The sequence below is a fragment of the Solanum tuberosum genome, unplaced genomic scaffold (genome assembly GCF_000226075.1).
Source record: "Solanum tuberosum cultivar DM 1-3 516 R44 unplaced genomic scaffold, SolTub_3.0 scf00004, whole genome shotgun sequence".
In the NCBI taxonomy this organism is placed as follows: Eukaryota; Viridiplantae; Streptophyta; class Magnoliopsida; order Solanales; family Solanaceae; genus Solanum; species Solanum tuberosum.
The window spans coordinates 3,577,249-3,603,667 of record NW_006238930.1 but is presented as its reverse complement, the minus strand read 5'-3'; the positions used below and the strand labels follow the sequence as shown (position 1 = coordinate 3,603,667).

General features: G+C 35.6%; 3 protein-coding genes across 6 annotated transcripts; 2 read left to right on the top strand and 1 right to left on the bottom strand.

Annotated features, from left to right (window-relative positions):
• Nucleotides 1-539: 539 nt before the first annotated feature.
• LOC102594700 (plant UBX domain-containing protein 1) lies at nt 540-7,845 on the bottom strand. Its single transcript, XM_006338601.2, has 7 exons — nt 7,702-7,845; nt 4,368-4,464; nt 4,175-4,249; nt 3,789-3,856; nt 2,963-3,092; nt 2,747-2,851; nt 540-970 (listed from the first exon to the last, which is right to left on the bottom strand). The coding sequence occupies exons 1-7, from the start codon at nt 7,777-7,779 to the stop codon at nt 768-770; spliced, it is 756 nt and encodes a 251-aa protein (XP_006338663.1). The 5' UTR covers nt 7,780-7,845; the 3' UTR covers nt 540-767.
• Nucleotides 7,846-11,604: 3,759 nt separating this feature from the next.
• Nucleotides 11,605-18,268, top strand: LOC102594368 (AUGMIN subunit 6-like). Its single transcript, XM_006338600.2, has 13 exons — nt 11,605-12,007; nt 12,131-12,187; nt 12,334-12,428; nt 13,033-13,183; nt 13,536-13,661; nt 13,776-13,932; nt 14,088-14,148; nt 14,226-14,508; nt 14,917-15,042; nt 15,397-15,558; nt 15,642-15,888; nt 15,966-16,427; nt 17,113-18,268. Exons 1-13 carry the CDS (start codon nt 11,792-11,794, stop codon nt 17,151-17,153), a joined length of 2,184 nt encoding a protein of 727 aa, XP_006338662.1. The 5' UTR covers nt 11,605-11,791; the 3' UTR covers nt 17,154-18,268.
• A 1,044-nt stretch (nt 18,269-19,312) lies between these two features.
• LOC102593611 (serine/threonine protein phosphatase 2A 57 kDa regulatory subunit B' theta isoform-like) lies at nt 19,313-26,105 on the top strand. 4 transcript variants are annotated; one of them, XM_015307624.1, is made up of 5 exons: nt 19,313-19,653; nt 19,742-19,899; nt 20,223-20,251; nt 20,365-21,640; nt 25,170-26,105. In XM_015307624.1, the coding sequence occupies exons 4-5, from the start codon at nt 20,438-20,440 to the stop codon at nt 25,527-25,529; spliced, it is 1,563 nt and encodes a 520-aa protein (XP_015163110.1). In that variant the 5' UTR covers nt 19,313-19,653; nt 19,742-19,899; nt 20,223-20,251; nt 20,365-20,437; the 3' UTR covers nt 25,530-26,105. The 4 variants fall into 4 exon arrangements, with proteins under 4 accessions (XP_015163110.1, XP_006338660.1, XP_006338661.1 ...); XM_006338598.2 differs by having other exon boundaries at nt 20,356-21,640; XM_006338599.2 differs by lacking the exon at nt 20,223-20,251 and having other exon boundaries at nt 20,356-21,640.
• The last annotated feature ends 314 nt before the right edge of the window (nt 26,106-26,419 follow it).

Here is a 26,419-nt window from a genome sequence, read left to right as displayed (position 1 = left end):
TAAATTTTGTGATCTTAAACATGTTGAATAAAAAGTTAAAAGTAAAAAAAAAAAGAAAAGGAAATAAACATTTTTTCTTTAAAGAGATTAAGAAGTAAAATAAGACAAACATTGAAACAGAGAAATACAATAATTGGGGAGTGAATAAATAGCTCTCATTTTCTGGCCCTACAATAAAATAATTGGGGAGATTTGAAGACATTTTATCATTATAAAATATCCAACCAAGCAAATCTAATATTGAGCTTATTTTTAACGGAGGAATTGTTTTCATACACTATTTAGATTTAGGAGACTCTGGAAATTTTTCTTTTTATTAGAAATCGTCAACAAAGGGGAGACCCCACTTGACTTTCAAATCTGGAAATGTCTTCTAAGTTGTAAACCAGTCTTTCCTTCTAATCAGCAAACCTAACAGTTGATTAGTTTCTCTAATTCAGAAGGTCACTCAATTAGTTATGGTAAAACACTGTAATACCTTATATTTGGTTATGGACAGATCAAGTAAACAAGTTAGACTTTAAATCTATATTTGAATATTTCCAAGTTCAAACCTCCTCTTTTCGCATACTGGACAGCAACTGACTATCCATCTGAAGCTAAGTGACAACTGATTACATACAAAACAAGCAAAGCTTTTGTCATACAACTCCAGCAAGTGACTATCCATCTGAAGCAAAGTGACAACTGATTACATACAGAACAAGCTATGAATCACATATAACACTGGATTAGAGTATAGTATAACCCTGAGATCATCGACCATATCACAGTTTCAACCACTTTGGCTTAATTTTCTTCTTATCAGCAGCAGGCTTTTGATCTGGTACTGAAGGAGGGGGTTTGGTTGTGGGAGATTCATCTCTGCTAGGTTCACCAGGCTCCATCTTCTCTATCATAGAATCCAATCCTTGCAAAGACATGACCTCTTCTTGAAGATAGGATCCTGATGCTGCAGCACCATCATCACCTGTGAATAGATGAGATCAATTTCACTAATAACATGATTAAGAGACAGGTGAGAGCGTAACCGAAAGAACACAACTCCAAAAACCAAATTAGAATAAAGTCAGCAGAAGATTCATTAAACCTGGGGCATATGGGGCATATATACACAACAACAACAACAACAAAAGAAAGAGCAGAAGAACATTCAGTAGTAAATATTTAATGGGATAATGTCGGTATGGGTACTTTGTGCATATCCTTCAAAATTACATATACATAAAAAATAAAAATAAACAAATGACTGTATCCACATGGAAATTATACCTGAACATATGCCGTAGCCAAGTCCATGAATCATAAGAAAGGAACAAACGAAGAACTAAATGTTTATTTAAAACCACAGAGTCTCTTTTAGGGTTTCCCAAGAGCACAAATCCCAGGCATGCAGCAACATATAGCAAATCCTCCTCCCACAACCCCAGAGAAGGGAGAAGAAAGAGAGATGATAACCTTAACGGTCATACAACCTAAAACCATTTGCATGCAACAACTCCAACCTACCATTATAACTGAACAACAAACTTCTCCTGCTTCATTATTCCTGTACACTAAAAACCAGCAAATATAATCTCAATTTTGGTGAAAAGGTTAATCTCCTCCATAATGTGGAAAAAGAGTCCAATTGAAGTGTCATAGTATAGCCACGCCTCACATTCCTGGACACTCTCCAATGCTTGCTTCTACGAACTGTCCTCTTGATAGAGACCAAGTTCAGCCTCTAGGAAAATTGTCATTGCCGTCGAGTTAGCACTTGCACTTAACGTTTACGTAGCTTAACCAAGCATAGCAACCTTATGTGCTTATTGTGTACGCAAGTTTTTGGAAATAAGAAAGCAAGCTAAAAGCCTGAAGACACAAGGGAAGCTCAAAGACCAAGTTCAGCCTCTCAGAAAACTGTCGCCACCTTAGAGCTAGCTCTTGCACTTAACGCTGGTGTAGCTTGAACAAGCATCACGACCTTATGCGATATTGTATAAGAAAGGTTTTGGAAATAAGAAAGTATGATAAAAGCCTAAAAACCCAAGACAAGCTCAATGACAAACAAAGATTGTTAGGAGGAACTTCCTTTGCTGTTCTCTCAAGGGTTGTTTACTTGATCGCAAATGAATGTGAGCACACATCGGTCTCTAGCCTCCTATGTCCAAATGAACAACCACTATCCAGCACAGTAAGTGCCTGCTGTCGCACGGGTAAAGCAAAAAATTGTGGTGTCTTACATATATTCATAGGTTAATACATATACCCACATGGATGTTTTACCAATCATCCATCAGATAAGAAACGACTTAAATTAGTACGAGAAAAAGGCATGTACATGAGCATCTAGGGAGTTGGGTGATGGGGACCTTTTTTCCCAGATTAGTACAACTATTTTTGATGAAAACACGGAGATTGTATCAATATTACCACTGACGGCTTTCACAGGATTCCAGATATGAAGAGATATGCCTTAGCAGGTTATTGAACAATATATATAAACCTGCCCTCTAAAAAAGCAAGGACTGAGGTCAAGGAGAAAGATTCTCTTGAGCTAAAGGTACTTTAGCCCCTCACACCTCCCTGTTGTAAGGTTTTCTTAGAAGGATCACCAAAAATATTCAACATCATTAAATCACCACTGAAGTATATTAAGTATGCAAGTCATTGCAGGTACAATGCCCGAATATGTAACAGAGGTTTCAAAGAATTAAAGTTACAAAAGAGCGGAGAATTCAGACAGTTAACAGTTTGCACTAACCTTTGGGTAGATCGTTAGAGAAATAAACAACAGCACCAGGAATAAATCCAGCAGAATAGAAATCCTGAGAAAAATCTTTTATTTGCTTCTTAGGAGGAGTGGTATCTGAAATAACGGACAAGCATTAAATCTTCAGCAACACTATTATTATAAACTGCTCTTGCGAGTAAAATATAGGAAAAAGTAAAATGTAGCAAATGTTTAGAATAATCTTACAGATATAGAAAGGCAGTTCAGGGCGAGCAATCACTTTCACAAGAAGGTCAAGTAAGCTCTTGATTGTCTCTGACGGATGAAATGTGGCCTCCAATATATAATTATCCGGGAAGCGTACTCTGATTACAGCCTGAACAACACAGACCAACACGTGATATAAAAACCAATTATGTCAAATGCAAAGACGTCGAAAAGTGTCAAGATCCCCTGGGACTTTAAGGGCAAAGCTGCAATCAAAGCCAACACCCCGAAGTAAGGTGCAGATGAAGAAACAAATAAGATAACACATGTATGATGAAGAAAACTCAGTACATGGACAAGAAGTTGTATGGGCCAAGAAATTTGAAAAAACTGCAATTGAGTGAGCATATATATGGATAAAAAGTCATGTCAATTAAGTTCAGAATTCATTTTTAACATCCAATTCGGATGTAACTTGTTGTTTTTAAGTTTCAATTAATCTTTCTGACTAGTTTTCTTCAGCAAAATTTAAAATTTCCTCTTCATAATCACTGACAAATTTATTCACAATATTTTCTAAGCCATTAAAGTAGCATTTCACCAGCTGCATTTATTTTTTATCATCGCCCTCTCCAAGATAGATTCCACAGTGAGGAGCACGCTTTAGAGCCTTATTTAGGCACTAAAGAACTGTTCCAAGTAAGATGACACTTTCAGCCTCACCTGCTCAGCAATACCAACTTTCAGATGTCAAGTGTGGCTTTAACAATACTGATGAAAACCTAATTTACCAAATCTAACACCAAAAATATTTAGACTTGATACAAGTGAAAGAATCATCTGGAGAGAAGGATCGACTGAAAACCTTAGTTATCCTTGCTCTGCGCGCAGCTTCTTCTGCCTCACGAATTTTCTTCGTCTTCAAGTGCTTCGCTGTTGAAATTTTTCCCAATGCCAGTTAGAATAAGCAGCATCATAAAATAACCAAATACCTGAATACTTTTCTACAGATCTATAATAACAAACAAGATATAATTGAAGAAGGTAAAAATGTGGAAGACACGGTGAATATACTGCAAGGCGCAAGCAAATAAGAAAAATAATTGAGTCTAGAGTTCTAGTGTAATTTGTCAATCAAATCGACTAATTGACATATTTCTTTGTTCTTCTGTTAGAGGTCAGCTAGAAATCTCACTTAGCAAATACTTAAGCCATTTTTAATCTGAAAGTCTACACACAAGTGTATCTTACCTTCTTTTTTAGTTCCCAAAAGTCGATAATAATCCTCCGGAGTGAACTCATAGAAGTCTTCGGGCTCCTCTGACACTGCAGAAGTGATTGAGAAAGGCCACAGCAAAATAAAATGAGCATATATGAAAACAGACAATAGAATCGAGTTTAGGAAGTTGTATTAGTGGTAATGTCTATATCAAGTAGGAAGTACCATTGCTGGAAACATCAGGAGGCACTGAAGAAGCTGTTGCTGTTTCAAATACACGGATTTCACGTCCAAACTTTTCTTTTGCAGCAGCAAGCTTCGCCTGAATTAACCCAATAAAACAGAAAAGTTACAATCCAAAATAAATAAAAAATAAAATAATATATATATATATATATATATATATATATATATATATCCATGCTTGAGTAACAGACAGAGCTTTCCATGATTTTAGCTTTTGAGGGTGTAACTGAAGTAAAGTCGGATGTATTTACACAAAGGGGAATAGGTAACTTTACTTAACAGATACTAGAACTGAATTTGGCAGCTTTTGTATGGGATTTGTTTATCATTCTTTACCTTTACAGCTGCAAGTTAGATTTTACTATAACTCATCGTTGACGGTGCTTCTGCAAGTTCAATAATTTTAAGGAAGTTCTGATCTATGCTCTTCCCCCTGAGCAGTTTACAACAACAACACCATCATCATCAACAACAACATACCCAGTGACACCTGAGCAGTTTATTATTTTATTTTTATTTGTTTCCTGTTAGATGATGGGGAATCATGGTGCAACAGTAAAGTTATCTCCAATTGACCAATATGTCACGGGTTTAAGCAATGGTATCTATCACTGACACCTCCTTGGGGAGCGGGCCCAGCCCCGGAACCATGCATGAACTTGGATGTTTGGTGCACCCAACTGCCCTTTTTCCCTACTAGATACGAGTCAGGCTATTACAAATGTCTCAAGCTAGTGCCTTAACAGTTTAATTCGGAAGTTTTATGGCCTACACACCTCTACAAGCGCTTTTTAAAATAAGGGGTGTATTACAAATATAGAACAAAAGAAAAGTGCAACACTTACATGCCTGAATTTCACACTTGTATGCTTGTTTTGCTCAATACAATACTAGAGAAACTGAAGAGTAGGGCATACTTTATTTGTTATTTGTGCACAAAGAGATAGACAAATGATCATATAAAATGGGAAGAAAGTGATGTTCTAACAAATTCTCATACCAGATTTTAGGTACCATCCAATGTGTAAGAAGGTGAAACTGACTCACTTGATCTTTGTTGATGACTTGATGATATTCTATAAAGGTAATCTGGCTACTGTAAACAGAGTAATGGAAGCACTATCACACTTTAGTGCAGCCACAGGTTTGGAAGCCAACATGGAAAAGTCAAGTGTCTGCTGGGATTGATGATGATACAAGAAATCAGATCATTAAAAGGACAGGGTTTGCAGTTGGAGAATTCCCTATCAAATACCTTGGTTTGCCACTTTCACCAAAGAAATGGAGGAAAACTGATTGTTGGTCCTTGATTGATAAGATTACTCAGAGGATAAAGGTGACATACTCCAAGAAGCTATCATATGCTGGAAGATTATAGGTGATAAATGTTGTTCTATTTTCTATACATAGCTTTTGGGGAGCAGTGTTTATCCTACCCCAAAGTGTGCTAAAGGAAGTAGATAAAATATGCAGGAGTTATCTGTGGGGCAGTTCTGATGAGGAAAAGAAGAAGGTTGCACTGGTCTCGTGGGATAAAGTGTGTCATCCTAAAAGACGAGGTGGATTGAATATAAAGGGAAGTAATACTTGGAATATAGCTTCAGTGGGCCAATTGATATGGCAGATCATAGAGAACAAGGAAGCTTTGTGGGTTAAATGGGTACATGGTATATATCTAAAGGATGAAAGTTCAATATGGAATCACAAGGTCCCTATAGAGTGTAGTTGGTATTGGAGGAAACTTAATGCAATTAAGTAACAAATGCAGGAATGGTACTGCCAGGGCAAATACAAACTGACTCAAAGTGGAAAATATTCTATTACAAGAAGCTATCATGCATTATTAGGACATAGGCCACACATGAAAATTGCTGATTTGATTTGGACTGCTGTGGCTCTACCTAAGCACGGATTTATGGTGTGGTTGGCAGTGCAAGGTTGACTACTCACTCAGGAGAGGAAATTGAGATTGCATATTCCAGTTGAGGATAGTGACTGTTGCCTATGTGATGAACAGACTATGGAAACCACAGTGCATTTATTTGAAGAATGCAGCTGGACAAAAAGTGTATGGCAAGAGTTGATGAAGTGGGCAGGTATTACATTGACAAATAATGGAATCAAGCAGGTACTAGAGTGTATAAAGGTGAAACACTGGAAGCAGTTTCAAACGGAGGTCGTTGCAGCTATAAGTGGGGCCATACTTTATCATACTTGGAGAGCTAGAAACTGGAAAAAATTTAATAGGAAAAGTGTACATAGAGAGGAGGTAGTAACACAAATTAAGAAGGAGTTGATAGAGAGATTATATTTCTTAAGTAAATCAAAGAAGGCAAGAAACTGTAGTTTTTTCATTCAGCACTTACAATGTATTTAGTTGTTTTTTGTAGGAGGCCTAAGTCCTTTTAGCAGGAATGGGTGCTCTTTATTTTGTAATTGTTTTTGATGTTATGGTAATGTTTACAGTGGTTACCAAAAAAAAAAAAACATTAAAACAACGAAATGTATGTAAATGGGTTTAAAGATTAACAAGAAGCAGATACACAGCAACTCTTAAACAATGAATTGTGTATAAATGGGTTTGAGGATTAACAAGAAGCAGATAATTAAAAACAAAAGAAAAGAAGCATATACACAGCAACTCTAAAACAATGGAACATGTGTCAATGGGCGGGTTTAAAGGTTAACAAGAAGCAGCAACTCTAAAACAATGGAATGGGTTTAAAGATTAACAATAAACAGCAACCCTAAAACAATGGAATGTGTGTAAATGGGTTTAAAGATTAACAAGAAACAGCAAATCTAAAACAATGGAATGGGTTTAAAGATGAACAATAAACAGCAAATCTAAAACAATGGAATGGGTTTAAAGATGAACAATAAACAGCAAATCTAAAACAATGGAATGGGTTTAAAGATTAACAAGAAACAGCAACTCTACAAAAATGGAATGGGTATAAAGATTAACAAGAAACATCAACCCTAAAACAATGGAATGTATGTAAACGGATTTAAAGATTAACAAGAAGCAGATACAACTGGCACCTTTCTTGTGTTCAGATTTTTACTGGAAATATTGCTTCAACTGGACTAAGTCTTTATACAAACTTCTTTCTACAAGATTCTAAAGAAAGAAAACCAAGAAAATAGCAAACAAGATGGATTTTCCCACCATGAATCAACCATAGAAACAACATGCGAACTAATCTGGATACTCCAATCACATAAAAAAGGGGGTAAATGGTACAAACAAGAAGTTTAATCGAACCGGCATCTTGAAAGAAGAAAAGAAAGATGAGATTGAAATGAATACCTTAGCTGATTCCAACTCCATTGGATCAACGACGGTGAATCTCTGGCGCTTTATAGCTGATGCAGAATCAACTATCATTACCCACACAAGCAAACAAGAATTCGCCTCTACCCTCTTTCCTTTCTTGAGTTTACGGTTTTATATTTCTACTTCTCTTTTCCGGATTCCGGGTGGGGTTTAAATAATAAATCCGAATAGAGGATACGGGCTAATGGGCTTAATTATATAAGTCCAGCCCAATTTCATTCTTATCAGTTATCGGATTGGCGTACAAAGCACGGGATCTTTGCAAAACAATTAGGCTGAATGACTATGTAATTAATTTCTCTAAGAAAAAAAGTAATGATCCACAAATAGTTTATGTGTCGTTTTTAGAATTTTTATCCGTTTAAAAAATTTATACAAAAAAATAAATAAATTTACATATTTAAAATAATAGAAAATTACACGTTTAGAAACTGTGCTAAACAAACGTCATTTTAGTATAATATACATTTTATATACTTGTTAAGTTTGGTACGTGTATTATCAAGCTAATAAATACTACGTTATTTACAAGTTACGCCAGTGATAGTGAAGCATAAATTTAATATAACTTTTATTTTTCTATCTTGTTAAATTGTTTGCATGTCCAATCGAATTGGCAGATCTTATACGTGTTATTCAATTGTTCATAATTTTTATACACTAAATATAATATTCATAGTAACTACTTACTTGATTAAATTATATACATTTTCCAATTAGGCTGAATGACTATCTAATTAATTTCTCTAAGAAAAAAAGTAATGGTCCACAAATAGTTTATGTGTCATTTTTAGATTTTTTCTCCGTTTAAAAAAATTATATAAAAAAGTAATTTTTTTACATATTTAGAATAATAGAAAATTACACTTTCATAAATTAAGTTAAACAAACGTCATTTTAGTATAATATACATTTTATATACTTTATTAAGTTTTGCACATGTCTTATCAAGTTAATAAATACTACGTTATTTACAAGTTACGCCAGTGAACCATAAATTTAATATAACTTTTATTTTTCTATCTTGCTAAATTGTTTGCATGTCCAATCGAATTGGCAGATCTTATACATGTTAATATGTTATTCAATTGTTCATAATTTTTTCGCACTAAATATAATATTCATAGTAACTACTTACTTGATTATATTCCCTCCGTTCACTTTCAATTATCATGTTACGTTTTTCAAAAGTCAATTTGACTAATTTTCAAAGTTAAATTAAATCACATTAATTTGATATTTGAACAAAAAAAAAAAAAAGATATTCAAAAGTTATATGAAAAGTACTAAAAAATGCAAATATTTTGCATATCAATATAATGAAAAAATACATCATAAGATGTTAGTCAAAGTTCTTATAGTTTGACTTTAAAAATTGAAACCATGACAATTAAAAATGAACAGAGATAAAATTATTTATCTAAATGAAAAAAATCTAATTATTCAACTATTTCCATATTGACAAATTAATTAAACATGACAAGTATTACTAGCATTTATTAGTTGTTACCTTCCCAAAAGGTGAGCACAATAAGGCTTAGAAACTTGAAAACACTAATTCACAAAGCCAACGAATGGTGGGGATGAAAAAGAAAAGACATTTGGATTTTAAGATTTAAAAATATTATAAATATATTTTTCTTGTTCTTTTGAATATGTGAAATAAAATTTAAAAAATTATTCAAACTAATTGGAAAAAATTATTCCTCGCATTTATTAAACATTGCAATATTCTAAGTGCAAAAAAAACATATTGAAAAATGGGTTAACCTATCGGTGGCCCCTTAAAGTTGACACCAAATTTCACTTAGACATCTTAACTGAGTTTTGTTCATTTTAGATACCTTATGTAGGGCTCCGTTGTGTCATTTGGATACTTTTTTAACAATCACCCAAAAATATAAAGCGTGTGTTAAACACTCGCCGATGACGTGTCAAAGTGACAAATTAAACAAAGACACATGTCATATATATAAAAAATAATTCTAAACTAATGACTTTTAAGTAAAAAGAAAAATAACCACTAGTTTGATGACATGTGGCATTTCAAAACTCAAATAATAAATATTTTTTAAAAAAGAAATTCATCACTTCTAATTTTCATCAAGAAATTCACCCTTGTCTTTTTCACCCAACCAACCCAGGCGTCTTCTCCACTCCACCCATCCCAACCCTAACCGCTCCTCCACCCCCACTAGATCGTCCATCCTCTTTACCCCCACCCACCCCAACCTCAACCCCTTTTACACTTTATCGTCATTTCAAGAAACATTTTAAAAAGAATTTAATAACATTGAAAATATTAATTTATAAAAGCACAATTTTTTTCTCTTCTTTACTTCTAAAAAGAATCAGTTATAACTAACAATGGAATAATTGTTTTTTTTTTTGCATTTCTCGTATGTGCAGAGGATTCAAATATGTGAACGAGAAATAGAGTAATTATTTCGTGGCACTGAAATTTAATTGTTGGATCTAAAGAAAAAGAATGAGAAGAAGATGATGGTTGTGGTGATTTTCAGATCTGTAAAATTAAAAATTGCTTCGATTTTAATAAGATTAATGGCGATAATACAGCGGCGGTGGGTTGATGGTGTGTGGTGGATGAGATAATCACAAAGAAAGAGGGAAGAAGATGAACAATAAAAAAAATTGGTAAAAAAAACCCTATCACGCGCTGACTTTGAGTGTATTACACTCACCATGCCATATCAGCGAAAAGTGTCAAAATAACACAACGAGATCCAACATAAGGGGTTTAAAATGAACATCGCCTAGTTAAGATGTCTAAATGAAATTTCATGCCAACTTTAGGGGGCCACCGATAAGTTAGGCCTTGAAAAATTAAAATAAATCAAATTCACCTCTAATGTATGTGAATGGTTTAGTCACACTATTGAAAAAAAGAAGAAAAGAGAAATCAATATAGATTTCCTTACCAGATAATTATTTTGCCATGTCATCTTTGGATAGTAATTAAATTTGACTCAAATTAGAATAGCGGTAAAAGAACACCCATAAAGTTTTCTTGCTAAACTAAGCTTTGCTGCTAAGCTTATTTTTTATTTTTTTTATGTACGTACTTATTTATTATTATGTCAAATATAAAATAAAAACACATGTATCATTAATACGAAAACAAGTAAATCAATAGTATTTAATTAGCTAAAAGACATGGTGTAGTGAGTCCGTTTTTATACAACAAAAAATTAGATTAATTAAATTTGAAAAAGGGTCAAAAATATTCCTCAACTTTCATTTACTAGTTAACATTATTCTTATCGTTCAAATGAAGTTATTTATACCTTCACCATCTACAAACTTGTCACCTGTACCTCTCAATTGGATGAAAAATCACAAATCAACCAAAATAACTCAATTTCAATTAAATTACTCGATTTCTTCCTTAAAATCCGAACTCGATCCACTAAACCAAATAAATTCATACCAAACTAAATCCCTAAATTCATCTTTCCATCAAATTGAGGGTAGGGGTAACAAGTTTGTAGATGACAAGGATATAAATATCTTCATTTTAACGATAAGGGTAAAATCAACTAATAAATAAAAATTTAGGGGTATTTTAAACCATTTTCCTATTAAACTTCAAAACAAATGTTAAATACTGATACAAAATGAAAATAAAAATATTTTTATAGGCAAGACCAAAAATGGGCAAAGCAGAGATGACGAAATCGCATTTGCCGGCAGCAAGCGCAGAATAATTGTTCATGATTTCAGCGGCGCACGTTAGAGACATCCCTTCCACGAATTTCAAAATTTTCTTCCATCGGCAAATAACAAACAACACGAGTACTTCCTTTTTAATCCAACCCGACCCCACCACTAAGAACCAGAAATTTTAAAATGTACCCTCAAATTTTAAATCCAACTCTTACATATGATCCAACAACCAGGCCCTAATGTTAAATTGACTAATCTAGAAGGGCTTCTCGTTTGAAAATTTACTTAATTATTATACATTCAAATCGAAAATCCAAAAGACAGAGACGAGACGGAGAGTTGAAGCAAAATTGGGTGAGGAAAATAGCGAAAGAGTGGAATGACGATGGACCGGGAGAAGGAGAGAGAAGTTGAGTTGGAAAGTGCAATGTACACCAACTGTTTGTTACTAGGGCTGGATCCATCCGTCATCGGAATCGGAGCCGGAAACGGCACACCTCGCGTCGGACTTTTTCGTCATTCGAACCCTAAATTGGGCGAACAGCTTCTCTACTTTATATTATCTTCTCTTAGAGGTCCTACTCAATCCGCTAAGGTAATTGCTACTTTTCGACCTATCAATATGAACTTCTTAGCTCACCTGTGATTCAGGCTTATACTTTCTACTATGTTTCCATTGGATGTTTTTGTTTGTTTTCTCACTGCAAGATCTTCTCAGGATTTTGATAAGGTCTGGCCAATTTTTGATTCCGCACAATCTCGCGATTTTCGTAAGGTAATTGTATACATGATTTTTCCTAAGCGGATAGGTCTTTTCACTCTGAATAATTGAACTGGATACACACAATCTGTATTGATTCGTCTAGAGTTGGTCTTCTTCTAGTGAAAGCTTACTTATTTTTTTATTTTTGGAAATCTTAGGTTGTACAAGGGATTATAAGTGAGCTGGAATCTCAGGGGGCACTGCCTAGAAGTAATTCGAGGGTCTCATCTCTAGCCACATGCTGTGGACCAAGGTTGGCTCATTGATAGCAGTTCAATTCATATACCGCTCTGGTTGTGGTTCATTTTAATTATTTGGAGCTATCATTTGATTTTTCTGTATCCTGGTATTATTTCTTTTCTCTCCGTTTTATGTGTTGCAAATGGTAGTCCAGTGCAAGTTGATTCAACTCAGCAAGTAATTTGATCAGTGGTTAGTAATTGCATTATTGAAAATAGTTGTCCTACAGATACCATAGCTTCTGTAAGGGAGTAAATAAAAATTTTGAAGTTCGAATTGCACTAGGGTCATTAGCAAGTTCTTGCACCTGTGTCGCACTGAAATGCCCTCTTTCCAGCCCATCCTAATTAATTGTATTAATAAATGAGTGTTAATGAATTTTCTGGTGCCTTTGTCTTATTATTGAATTTCACAAAACTTTTGGAGCGGGAAATGATTCCTCTTGTGAGTGGTAGAGCTAGATAGTAGATAGTACCTGCTTCGTTTTCCGTTAACATACTCATATAAGTTTGATTCATACCCTTTAAGGTGAAGTTTGCATGCTGATGTGTCAAGAGTAAACATTATAGCCACTATATTACTTAGTATTGATTATATATTTCACATGTTTACTGCAGATTTGTTGAACTTCTATGGCAACTTTCATTGCATGCTTTGAGGGAGGTTCATAGGCGAATGTTTGCTGCTGATGTTGTTTCTAACCCCTTGCCTGCATCATTAACAGATGTAACTTTCTCACATGCAGCCACACTACTTCCTGTAACCAAGGTCTCTCTTCTGATTCCTTCCATCCGCTAGGCTTTTAAACAGACACATTTTGATATCAGGGGTTCTTGTGACCTTGAATCTAACAGCTTTATCACCCGAAGCCAAGGTTTTTAGTTTTCTGCATATTTTAGATGCAAGGCAACATATGATATGACTCGATTTTCTTTCCTAATGTGGAAGCTATTACTTGTATCACATTGGCAAAGTAGCTTACCAGTAGTCTATGCTTAGGCATTGATTGCTTTCTTTGCTAGTCTCGAAGCTTCAATTCATATGTATTGTAGACACTATCACTATTCACATGAGAATTATTTCTAGTGGATGGATCTAATTGCTGCTTCTATGTGAATAGGCTAGGATTGCTCTTGAAAGAAGGAGGTTTTTGAGTAATGCAGAAACAGCAGTTCGTAGACAGGCCATGTGGTCTAATTTGGCTCATGAATTGACAGCTGAATTTCGAGGCCTTTGTGCTGAAGAGGTGAAAGAAAATCTTGTCACCTTTCTTTGAGGACTTGGAGTTGGATTCTTACCCCCTTATTCACATCGGTAAATAATTGTTTCTGAGGATCATCTTTGATCTTCTTTGTCTCAGGCTTATTTGCAGCAAGAACTGGAAAAGCTGCAGGATGTGAGAAACAAAGTAAAGCTGGAAGGTGAACTGTGGGATGAACTTGTATCAAGCTCAAGTCAGAACTCACACATGGTTCAAAGAGCTACCCGTTTGTGGGACTCTTTGCTGTCTCGCAAGAGTGCGTTCAATCAGTATCTCATTTGTCAATTATATCCTAATAATACTATGCTATTAGCGTGCTTTTGCAGAGTGCTTCTCTCACTGATCTTGCAATTAGTGTACTAGAATTTTGTATACCTGGCACTTACTTGTATTATGTATATATGTATACAGATCAACATGAAATTCTCGCCTCTGGCCCGATAGAAGATCTTATTGCTCATCGTGAGCATAGGTATGATCACCTTCCATTTTCTCTTGGGTTTTAAAACCTGGCCTTGCCTTCATACTTATTTTTTTAAAATCATTTAGGTATCGCATCTCTGGTTCAGCTTTGCTCACAGCTATGGATCAAAGCTCTGTAGCTCCACCACCCCATTTGGCTTCTTCACATCAAGCTGAAAGATCACAAGCAGATGTGAATAGAGAAAAGCATGCAAAGAGTTCAGATTCTTCTCATATTCAAGTAGACGATAACTCATTTTCTCGAGTTGATGAGAGAATTGCAAGAGGCCATCCTACTGTTGATATAGCAGAAGTTTTGAGGCGTTGGACACATGCCCTACAACGTGTTCATAAGCAATCCCTTCAACTGGTATGATGATTCCTTTGACTCAAGATTCTATAAGTCTTGTCAGAAGTCTTTTTTTTTTCTCTCTCCATGAATTTCAAGCTTAAAATATTGCCTGGCAGTTTACATAAATGTTTGGAACAGTTCTCTTGTTATGTGGATTCAAGTGGTCCAGGTGAAGCAAAACCTTTTTAGGGTGGGCCTAAATATGGTGCAAGGACTTTCTACATCTACGGTTTTGCGATGTCACCGAGCACCATGTCTGCTCCTAATTTGGACTTTACAAGTAGTTAATAGGAGAATGTCAATGTATTAAACAATGGAATACAGGGGTTTTGCATCTGTTTTTACACTTTGGAATTTATTTAACAGTTTGAATCTGTCTTTGATTTTAATTTCACACTTTCTTTCTGGTACCACTACTTTTTGCAGGCAAAAGCAAATGATGGAGAGGGTCCAGAGATTTTGAGGAGTTCACATGATGGTGGTACTGGTGGTCATGCAGAGTCCTTGGCTGCAACCCTTGCCGAACATAAGCAGCACCTAGCAAGTATACAGGTCTGATATTCAGTCTAATTTGGTTGCACTTATGAACTATTATACATGGACTCTGGAGAGAGTATTATTATCGATGCATATAATTCAAAGAAAGCAAGGTAGTTGTTAAGCATCCGAGGTGTGGCCTAGTGGTCAATGAAATGGGTTGAGAACCATGAGGTCTCACGTTCAAATCCCAACAAGACAAAAAAATACTGTGTGATTTCTTCCTGGCATTCTCATATAACTAAATTATTGAAAATATTACAATACAACACTATGTGATTTCTTCCTGGCATTCTCATATAACTAAATATTTGAAAATATTACAATTATACTGTTGAAAGTTTGTGATGTGAATTCATTGATCTCTAGGTGCTCATAAATCAACTGAAGGAAGTTGCTCCATCCATACAGAATTCAATTTTAGAACTTACAGAAGAAGTTAGTAGTATTTCGTCCAATTCTTCTAGAACAGCCAATTTTCAGGGTAGATCACATTCACCGGTCCAAGCACAGAGCAGTGGGAGAACATTGGTAATGTTTTGTGAAGCATTTTGTGGGACTTCCTTTTACCTTTTTGAAACAATAGAAAAACCTAAACTACATATATTCTACAGGAACATATCGATGATGAGGTAGCTGAGATGAGCTCAAGGTTGTCATCCATGCAATTTGAAAAGACATCAGCTAGTCCCACTACTTTGAAGCTCCCACCTTTGTTTAGTGTAACACCAAATTCTTCAGGAAAAGGTGGTGCACAGAAACGACAGATCTCGGCCCAAACCAGCCAAATTGAAAATATGCCTGAGAGGAAGTCTATGGATCAGCAATTTTTAAATAATTCCTTCGATAATCTGCCACAAGGTTTTTGTTCTGCCTTCTGAATGCATACATTGATTTCTTAATTGCTAGATGTATAAACTTATTATAAATTTTTGCAGATAATGACACAAGCTTTGTTCAAAATCTGAAGAGATCTGTCAGAGAAGCTGCACTTCGCTCCCAATCTTACCATCAGGGATCATCTCAAGACAGTCGTTCTGATGATAGTTCTGAACACTACTTTGAGCCTGTCTCAGGGTTAGGGTTTTCTCAGCATGGAGATAGGGCAAACTTGCTGAGAAGAAAAAAATTGTTTGTGTTAGAACCAGATTCTTCATTTTTAGGGACTGGTGCACCAGATAGTCATATGAACATCAAGTCTGATGGAATACCTGACTTATTAAATGATCTGCAGTCTGTGGATGACTATGATGGTTTTCTTTCAACTATGGGTTCAAACTCTTCATTTTCGGATGCACATAGGTCATTTTATGATTTGGAGGAAGCTCAGGATCAAGTATTTTCACCTCCTCTGCTTATGGATGCATCATTGTTAGCAGATTCATATGAGGATTTACTTGGTATGTTTGTTCCAACCTTTTACCTAGTAGATCTATTTGACAATTTTCTTGTAGTTTTGAATTCATTTTTCTACAGTTCCCCATGCTGATTCTCTGATGCTTAAACCTTCACGCTATATCCCTAATCCCCGAGTCCCTGAACGGTGGTTCCATGCCGTAACTGATAACATGGAATGATGATGTTTTGAAATAATTTCCTAATCTGGACATTGCGTGGTGTGTAAACTGTAGACATGTTCTTTGTTAAATTCTCTCTGGATAAATAACCCTCTTTGGTCTCTTCCCTTTGAGAGACAGCTTTGTCGAGAATGAGTCGCATTTTATTGTTCTCTTCGCAGTGCATATTTATATAGGCTGTTCTTCTTAGTTCTTATTTGTGTGGAAGTTTTAAATCTTCGTTCTTCTTGGAGATCCATGCTTTGTTCTTTGCTCTTGATCCACAAAGGCAACTTGTTTGTCAAAGTAGAAAAAAATCATTAGCAATACCACATGCATTTTTGACAAGCTTCCGGTTCCTCATTGATACTTACTATTGAAACGGAACCGGTTTGTTTTTGTACCTGTTAGTAAAAGCCATCTGTAGGACCCATCACCATTTGCTTATGATATCTTCCGCAATGCCTTCTTTATTGCTCTACCAGGCTATCGATAATTTAATGTTCTAATAGAAGTCATACTGTTGCAGCACCATTGTCAGAAACTGAAACTGCTTTGATGGAGCATTGAGATAAAACATTGGGTAATGTTGCTGCTCGGCTTTGAAAAGATTGCTTGGAAGCTTGTACTGCCAGCCTTTTTGTTGTTGGAATACCCTCCTCGTACTAACTTCCGTTTGATTGTGTGATTTCTTGTATTTTTCATGCTTCAAGTGTCTCAGCCTTTATCTTTTGCATTTCATTTGACTGGGAAGAGCAGAGGGAACTGATCATCAGAACATTGCTCAGTAAGCGTGACCATGGCCGAGCCAAGATTTTGATGTGGTTACCCTGGTCCTGTCAACATGAGCTTGTTCTTCTGCAGGAGATCGGCAGGACTGCTTCAGACAGTTGTGGGCTGTATACTGATTGGGTAAAGAAATTTTATCTTGCTCCTGATTGATTTCTTTTTTTGTTTACTGTGTAACAATTCGATCTAAGGTGGGGGGAGCCTTGGAGTAACATTATAGTTGGTTCCATGCTGGCTGGTTCGAGCCCATTGATGCTTGCATCAGGATAGACCGCATACATTATATTCCCTTGGATCCCCAAGTCCTGTGTGATCACGGTACACTGTGCTGTCCTTTCTTCTGTAACAATTCAATGGATACGGTTGAAGAAGTAATTTATCTGTTCGTTTGTTCTATAATATGGTATATATCTATTCAATTGTTGTTGTGCTTATTTTACCTGTATCTTTTTTACGAAAAGAATCTCTCATTATTTTATGTTTATTTAACATAAAATAAATATGTTTTTCCATACGAATCTCTCTAAAGAGTGATATGTTATTTATTGTAGAGATATGTTTTGGATATTGACATGTTGATTTTGATAGGTTGGGGCCCGTATAGTCGGTCGGTAATTTTGTGGATAATAGGCGAATGACAGTAATTTCCACCGACTTTGCATGTGTAGATCCCTTTCTCTATCTGGTCATTATCTTCAATGAGTTGCCTAATTCCTTGTGATAGGTTCCACTTTCATTTCTTACAGTTTTACATATTACCTACCACAAAGTCAGACTGATATGATGACATTATGGGAAGAAATAGAGTGTCTTCACTTCATAAAATGATTGAAAGCAAGAAACATATACTGATATGGTTGCAAGTAACAGTTGGATGTTATGACTGGATAAATTCAGATTTTATCTTTTAACCTTTTATTCAAACCGAAAAAGTATTTATTTTATCATTGGTTTGGGTTATCAAATTAATGGTTTAGGTATGATTTAGAATTTTGTACTACACTTTGTGTTTTTTGGTTTCAATTTTTATACCGGATAAATCAATTAATTGATAACCCGATCAATAACCAATGGATAATTGGTAAGATGAATCAAATTAATTGATGGTGTTTTATTAGTTCGGTAGCAATTTAGCATATACAGAAATCGATAATCGACTCAACAGGATTCCGGACAAAAACGATTTTATATATTTTATCACTAATCGTTAGAATTCAAGGCTTATTAATTATTATAATTGAAATTTTGATGATATTACCCGACTTTTAAGCTAATAAATACGTTTCACATTTTTTGTTTTATTTTTATTTGTAACTTTTAAGTAGGATAAACACAAAGACTCCATCCATCCAATTTCTTCTTGTGCTTCGAAATCTCATATTTAACCCTGATGACTTACTCGTAGTTGTACCTTTTCAAAGCCTGAGAAGGCGAGATTTGTCAAAATACAAAAATGTCCAAATCTGGAGAAACCCAAAGATGAGAATAATTACGGCTAGTGGTTTTGAGGTTGAAATCTGTGACTGAAAAAAAGAATATGACAATAAAATAACTCTTTCCAATTCCAAGTTCTCAAGAATAAATTTAGAACTTTTGCTATGTTGGATATTTCATCTTGCAATCTTCTTTTTCTACCTTGATGTAATTATTTTTGTTTTTTATTGTAAAAAAATAATTATATTAACTTTATGAATCTTTTGTTTGATTAAACTTAGGTTTGTCATAATTATATTTTTATACTAAAAATATATCTAAAGCATTTTATTTTATTTTAATTTTATATTTAAACTTATAATATATCACTCCGATAGAAAAAATGAATAATTAATAGTTAAATTAATATTTTAATAGAGAAATCTTTGTAGCTTAGTTGATTGTCATTTTGTCGGTGAGAGTTTCAATACGAAACTCAAAAAATTCATATTATTTAGATATGATTTTCGCCTTGCTCTACTTATTATGATCATACGATTTAATTATTATAATCTATGAAAGAAAGAAAAGAAGGTAATTATTATGATTATATAAATCTAAGAAGAAAGAAAACAAGTTAAAGGAAGGAAAATTAGAGAGAAGATGGGAAGGAAAAAAGAAGAAGAATAATTGTAGCTAACCAAACACATCCTGAGCATCAAAAACAACAACCAGAGATTGGTTTTGTCTAATCCATCACACCCCTTTTCCTATCTTTCCTCAGTTGGGGATGTTTTCAGATTTCGATCACTGAACCCCAACTCTCTAAAGTTTCTATCTTCTCATCACTCAAAATTATACTACTATTGTAAGCATTAACAACTCGTTTTATATCTGAGTGCTGTTTTTTTTTTTCTTTAATCTTTATTGACTCACTTTTTTCTGATTCTTGGAAGGGATGTTATCTGGGTTCCGTACATTATTTACCCAGATCTTAATATTCTTTGACCTAGCTTAACTGCCCCGAGTCTTTGTGGACCTCAGCAAAAAAACAAGAACAAAGGTTTACTGCACCTCCCCCATTCTTTTTCTGGTTGACAGAAAGCATGGATAGGTAAGATTTTTCAGTTTCTGATTCAGATTATTTGATGCTTGTTTGTATATTAAAATAATTTTCTGCATCTGGGGTTTTGCCTTTTGCACTATTTAATTCACCAAGAATACACCTTTTTTTTAATTGTTAAGTGGAAGTGCACACAGAACTCTCTTAGTATGGAGTTGTTTATAATACAAATTACTTACTTTATCAAGTGAAAAAAAGAAAAGGGATTAGGTCACAAGTATTGATCTTTTTAGCACTTTTCTCCGTGATGAAAAAGAAGTTTGAACTTTTCTAGATTTCTTCGATTTACTTGCCTTTTTGTTATTGTTTTTCAGATGAAAAGGAGTTTTACTCGTCTAGACAGGTAGTCTGTGGTTTCATTTGTGTATTGGTTTAGGGGTTGGTAGATAAGGATTTGGGGTGGATGAGATCCGCACTGGTTTGCTAACAATTGATTATGCTGCTTAGACCTTTCAGATTGATGAAAGTTCTGTTTTGAGAGTGTTTCAATCAGTAAAACATTACGACCAGAAGATCATATTTTCAAGTGATGATCAAACAAATACTCAATAGGCTCCCTAGAAAGCCTTCCAAGTCAGCAGAAAATCGTGATGGAGGAAGCTCTGCATCACCGTCAAATGCTTCAACTAGTTCTAGAAGCAGTGATTTGTCTACTGCGCAGTCAGGAAATTCAAGTGCCACTACTGTTTCAGGAGTCACTTCTTCGACTCTGGGACCGAATCATGGAAATAGGCTACCGCAGGCGGCAAATGCTAAGGTGAATGGAAGTGCAGTGTGTGAGACCTTGCCTAGTTTTAAAGATGTACCAACTGCTGAGAAGCAAACATTGTTCATAAAAAAACTGAACTTGTGCTGTGTATTATTTGACTTTACTGACCCAACAAAACACTTGAAAGAAAAAGACATCAAGCGGCAGACATTAGTGGAGCTTGTTGATTATATTAGTTCTGTGAATGTAAAATTCACAGAAACTGTCATTCAAGAAATAGTTAAAATGGTATCTTCAAATCTGTTCAGGCCTCTTACTTCTCAACCTCGTGAAAACAAAGTATTGGAAGCTTTTGACTTAGAAGATGACGAACCCTTGATGGATCCTGCATGGTCACATCTGCAAATTGTGTATGAGTTCTTTCTCAGATTTGTGGCATCGCCGGAGACAGATGCAAAATTGTCTAAGCGATACGTTGATCACTCTTTTGTTCTAAGGTTATTAGATCTTTTTGATTCAGAAGATCCAAGAGAAAGGGAGTTCTTGAAGACGGTTCTGCACCGCATATATGGAAAATTCATGGTGCACCGCCCTTTTATTAGGAAATCAATCAACAATATATTTTACCGGTTTATCTTTGAAACTGAGAAGCATAATGGAATAGCAGAACTTTTAGAAATTTTGGGCAGTATAATCAATGGATTTGCACTTCCACTGAAGGAAGAGCACAAGTTGTTCCTTGTTCGAGCTCTTATTCCACTTCATAAACCAAAGTGCGTACACATGTATCATCAGCAGTTATCTTACTGCATAACACAATTTGTGGAGAAGGACTGCAAGCTCGCTGATACTGTCATAAGAGGTTTGTTGAAATATTGGCCTATCACAAACAGTTCCAAGGAAGTAGTGTTCTTAGGTGAGCTGGAGGAGGTTCTAGAAGCAACTCAGCCTCCAGAATTCCAGCGTTGTATGGTGCCTTTGTTTCATCAGATCAGTCGTTGTTTGAGCAGCTCGCACTTTCAGGTGAGTAGTTCTAGTTATTTGGTATTTTATTTCTTTTCCTTTGCTGTTTGCATTGCTAATCATCTATGATCAGGTTTAGGTCGAAACAGGAATATGGTGTAAAGTCCATTTGCTGTTCTTTCATTTTTGTTCTTTTGGGACCAAGCAATAAGTTAATTGATATTAGCTGGAAAACTTGGATATATAAAGTGGCATACAAAAGAGTAGGGGACCCATTGAAAAACGTGGTTCTCTAAGAATTGCATCCAATCATCTACACTTCCAGGGACACGATAAGTGCACCAAAAATTCACCAAGAACAAAGGCCAAGCCCTTAACTTCGCAAATTCATTTTAAATACCTTCAAATGTTCATTTCCATTCTTCTTTCTCCAAAGTATTATTGCAAGGTCCAAAGTAGCTGCATCCCATGCTCAGCATCTTCTTCTCTTTCTTCTGAAGTCCATTATGCGCTTCGCCATTAACTATAATCAGCGTTGACGGCTATATACCAAGCTGATGCGCATGGCAGTGCACTAGTGAATGATCTACATCCTTGCTTGACCATGCGCACAAAGTACCAGTTTACATAATACAACTTCCCTTTTCTCGGTTTTTTCAGCCATTACCTTACTTCTAACCCAGAGGCGGATTCAGGATTTATAGATAATGGGTGCACACCATGCAAAGCGAAGCCCGGTATTTAAGTGGAGAAGGGTAGAGGGGCGGGCCCATTATCCACCGAGTTTAGAAGGCTGTGATTGGTCCAAAGGGCGGGTCACAAACGGATTTCTCGGTTATCAAAAAAAAAAGAAAAAAAGATAATGGGTGCACTATTACAAAAAGGTGGATCTAAGGCATAAATTTAACCGGTTAGATTCTTTTACTGAAAACCATTAAAATTTTAAAATCATAGGTCCAAAATTAACTTTTATTTATCCAAACCAGTTACAAAATCTTAGAAAGAAAACTAAAACAAGATAGATAAAAGATTCAAATTTCTAACCTCACCTAGAGAGGTGCACCCAATCATCATCGTACTACATTATATGAAACTTCGAGTCTGGGTTCATGCATCTATATTTAAATATTTTTAAAAAATATAACACTACTATATATGATTTCGGGAGGGGACCATGGGTTCACGTGAACCCGGTGACCCCCTCCTGTATACGCCCCTGTTCTAACCAAGTGAACTGAGTATCTTTCTGCAAGCTGAGAATCTAAAATGACAGGTGTAAACCTCCTGCATCGTCTCTTTTTAAGTAACCTGCAGTAGTAGGACTTCTTACAGAACAGTTCATTCCCTCTGCACTTCCATTTCCACGTGGCCTGTTCCTACCGTTTCATGTTTTTGCTTTTGTAATATGCCATTATGTTTTGGAATATCCTATCTCCACAGCTTGTAGAATTATTCTGAGCCTCTTATGCTAATAAGCTCTGCTCTCGTGTCCTGTAGACATGATGAATCGTCATATCCTTCTAACTCAATGTGTTGTACATGATCTGAAAGGCGATGCTCAAAGTATCATTGCATACTACTTGCGCCTCTAAAAACTGATCCTATTTTCGTTCCCAACAGTAAAAATGATGTTGTCGCTAAAATCTTCTCTCCCTTTATGTTGTTCCACATTCATAGGCCCTTTATGTGTGCCACTCTTGAATGCAAGCACTCTCCTACAAAGCCTGTACCTCACTGTCTAACCTCCAAGGCCGCCTTATTGGAGATGTGACCACCTCCCAGTTCATTATATGAAATTTTATTCCATTGTCTGTATAACATTGCCTTTTCAACCTTTTGGTGACACTAGCCGGCACATGCATGCAAGACATATTATATGTATGGATGCTTGACAGAGTGTTGTTCATCAATACCTCCTTGAATCAAAAGCAATGATATTGTTATCTTCCATCATTGAACCTCGACGTCATTTTCTTCCTTCCCATTTTAGGGTCAAAGAAAAATCACTATTACCCATTTTGGCTGTTCCTACCATTGTTTACTGGGAAAAAGGACAAATATACCCCCGAACTTTCGTAAATGGTATGCAGATACCCTCCATCATACTTTTGGGACATTGGTGCCCTTGCGTCCAAAAACTAGAGCATATATGCCCTTCATTCTAACAGAAGACTAAATAGGGACACGTGGCGCAATCTTATCCATCAATCCGATATTTAATAAATGTCGGATCGGTGGATAAGATTATGACACGTGTATGTCCCTTAGTATAAAGGGTATATATGCTCTAGTTTTTGGACGGTAGGGGTACCAATATCCCAAAAGTATGACAGAGGGTATCTGCATACCATTTACGACAATTCGGGGATATATTTGTCCTTTTTCCTTGTTTATTCCTGGCATCAGTTACACATCGAGATATGTATTTTCAGTGGACAGATTTTTCATTTAGAGTGGCCGAGTATATCATCCTTTGATCTTTAACTGATTTACTCCATTTATTGGTATAGATCAAACTAACAAACAGGTGTGGATATTTTCAAGTTGTGTTGAGAGCAGCTCAGATGACAAAAGATCAATGAGAAATATCAAGTTGAAGATGAATGATTTTCCCTTCATTAAATCTAGTGCAAACTTTATTTTGCATCAAGTTTGTACTTTGAATGAAGCTTGTTGAGGTTTGAGATTGATGTCAAAAATTGCCATAATCCTGGTTTTTGAAACAACTTGCTTTGTTGTGAGGAATCTTACTGTTGAAATTTGCTATCAATTATTGCAGTAAATTTTAGCATAATAAGTTGCCTAGATTTAGAATGAAATTGAAATTTGAATTTGAATTTTTATTAGGTTGTTTTAGTTGTTGAGATTACTTAACCTTTTTGAATTTTGTTATGCTGATTATGTTTTCAAGTTGGCTAATTAAAGCCCTTCTATGGTTGATAAAATCATTGAGAGACATTTTCAACACTTTTTTGCTGCTCATCTTATAGAAAATCCAACAGTGGTTCCAGTTGAACTTTGCTCAGACAAAATCTATGGAGAATGTAAAAGGAGAATTGAGGTTCTTCAGAATCCCTTAAGTTCTTGAGCAGGAGAAAATATGCTGTCCTTATCAGTCTAGTTAGGAATGAATAAGAAGAGACTCTTTTTTCTATTGAACTGTATTTTCCTTCCTGTGTTTGCAACTCCCTCTTTCCAAACATACTAAAAATGAAAAGGGAATAATCTGGATTGCCAGAGAGAGATAGTTGCTTTTCAGAAGTTCACTTCTATTTGTGTGGGTCAACAAGCAGACTAAATTTGCTGCATCTTGATGGCTTTTCCTCCAGCTGGATATAATGTGCTAGTTTGCTGTTTTTCAGTTGTGCCTGATGAAACAACTTGATATGAATAACTGTACAACTTGTGATGGTACATATTGGCTAAGTTGTCATGGCTGTGAATCAAATAGAAAACAATGAATCAACTGAAAAAATAGTGTGCTTGTTTAATGGAATGATATGGATTGGATCAATTCGGTGATGTAACATCCGCCAATGCCTTTTTTTTTTTTCCTTTTCTCTAACTCTTTTTAACTTTGCATCTTCAGGTGGCTGAGAGGGCCTTGTTCCTATGGAACAATAATCATGTTGAGAACCTAATCAAACAAAATCGTAAAGTTATACTGCCGATAATCTTCCCTGCCTTGGAGAAGAATGCTAGAGGCCACTGGAATCAGGCGGTGCAAAACTTGACATTAAATGTCCGCAAGATCTTCTCTGATATCGATTCTGAACTCTTTGAAGAGTGTTTGCAGAAATTCGAAGAAGACAAGGCCCAAGAAGAGGAGGTAAAGAGGAAACGTGAAATTACTTGGAAACGGTTAGAGGAGCTTGCTGGAATGAAAGCTGCAAGCAATGAGCCAGTGCTAGTTTCTCATAAGACAACGCCTCATTCACCATCTGGCTAGAGACTGAATCTTTGTTACTGTTGCTTTTCCCTTGATCAGCTGACCAGTACGCTAATTGAGGAAGGAAACTGTGAAAAGGAGGTCACATCTCCTCATTTGTTCATACACCACGACATCCTGAAACTTTTGATTTCCCAGGTCTCACTTTATGGTAACACAAATCGAGTTGGATACGAACTCTCTGCTAATATAGAGGCAAGGACTGTTCATACGGAATTGCGTAACTGGAGAACCTCAAGATTTTATAGTCTGCAGTCCATGCGTGGCTCGTATGAGGAGATTATAAAAGCGTCATTCTTCAGGTATACGTCTAAAGTTCCTTTTAGGGTGCTGCGCTTGAATCTGTGTATCGTCAATATGTATGCTTTGACATTGCAGCTTGGCATGAAAGTATCCCTGTAGATAATCTTGAGAATGTTCAAATTAAGTTGCAATGTTTTAAGTAGTAGTAATTCTTTTGAATTCACACACTGCTTGCAATGAGTATTTTAGAACTTCCCTTTCCATGTGACTGCGTATGATCAATGTAAGAATGATATCTGATGGCTGCTCTGAAAGATTATAACTTTCAAATTCCTCTATGCTTCAGTCGCCAAACCCACAAAACTTGCAAGACATAAAGTGCCAAGGAGATTGATGGACATGCGCTCACAATGTTCACCGTTTTTCAGTTGGTTGTACCATCATCATATAAATGCAGTATTTTTGAACAATGGGTTCAAGATATGAAAAAGTAAAGAAGTCCAATGTGGTTTAACATATATTTATATATACACAATCAAAATAATTTAAATCACATGTAATTTTTCGTTGAAAGAGATTTAAATGAATCTTTCAATCCTATCATAGCAAACATACACGCAACACTAACTAGAAATGAAAAGTTATTT

Excerpts from the sequence above, each read along its gene's own strand:
- LOC102594700 (XM_006338601.2), bottom strand. The coding sequence starts at position 7,779 with ATGATAGTTGATTCTGCATCAGCTATAAAGCGCCAGAGATTCACCGTC. Across the intron at positions 4,250-4,367 it reads TCCTGATGTTTCCAGCAATG|TGTCAGAGGAGCCCGAAGAC; the intron begins GTACTTCCTACT and ends TCACTTCTGCAG. Across the intron at positions 3,857-4,174 it reads TTTGGGAACTAAAAAAGAAG|CGAAGCACTTGAAGACGAAG; the intron begins GTAAGATACACT and ends AAATTTCAACAG.
- LOC102594368 (XM_006338600.2), top strand. The coding sequence starts at position 11,792 with ATGACGATGGACCGGGAGAAGGAGAGAGAAGTTGAGTTGGAAAGTGCA. Across the intron at positions 13,933-14,087 it reads CTCTTTGCTGTCTCGCAAGA|ATCAACATGAAATTCTCGCC; the intron begins GTGCGTTCAATC and ends ATATGTATACAG. Across the intron at positions 14,149-14,225 it reads ATTGCTCATCGTGAGCATAG|GTATCGCATCTCTGGTTCAG; the intron begins GTATGATCACCT and ends AAAATCATTTAG.
- LOC102593611 (XM_006338599.2), top strand. The coding sequence starts at position 20,438 with ATGATCAAACAAATACTCAATAGGCTCCCTAGAAAGCCTTCCAAGTCA. Across the intron at positions 21,641-25,169 it reads TGAGCAGCTCGCACTTTCAG|GTGGCTGAGAGGGCCTTGTT; the intron begins GTGAGTAGTTCT and ends TTGCATCTTCAG.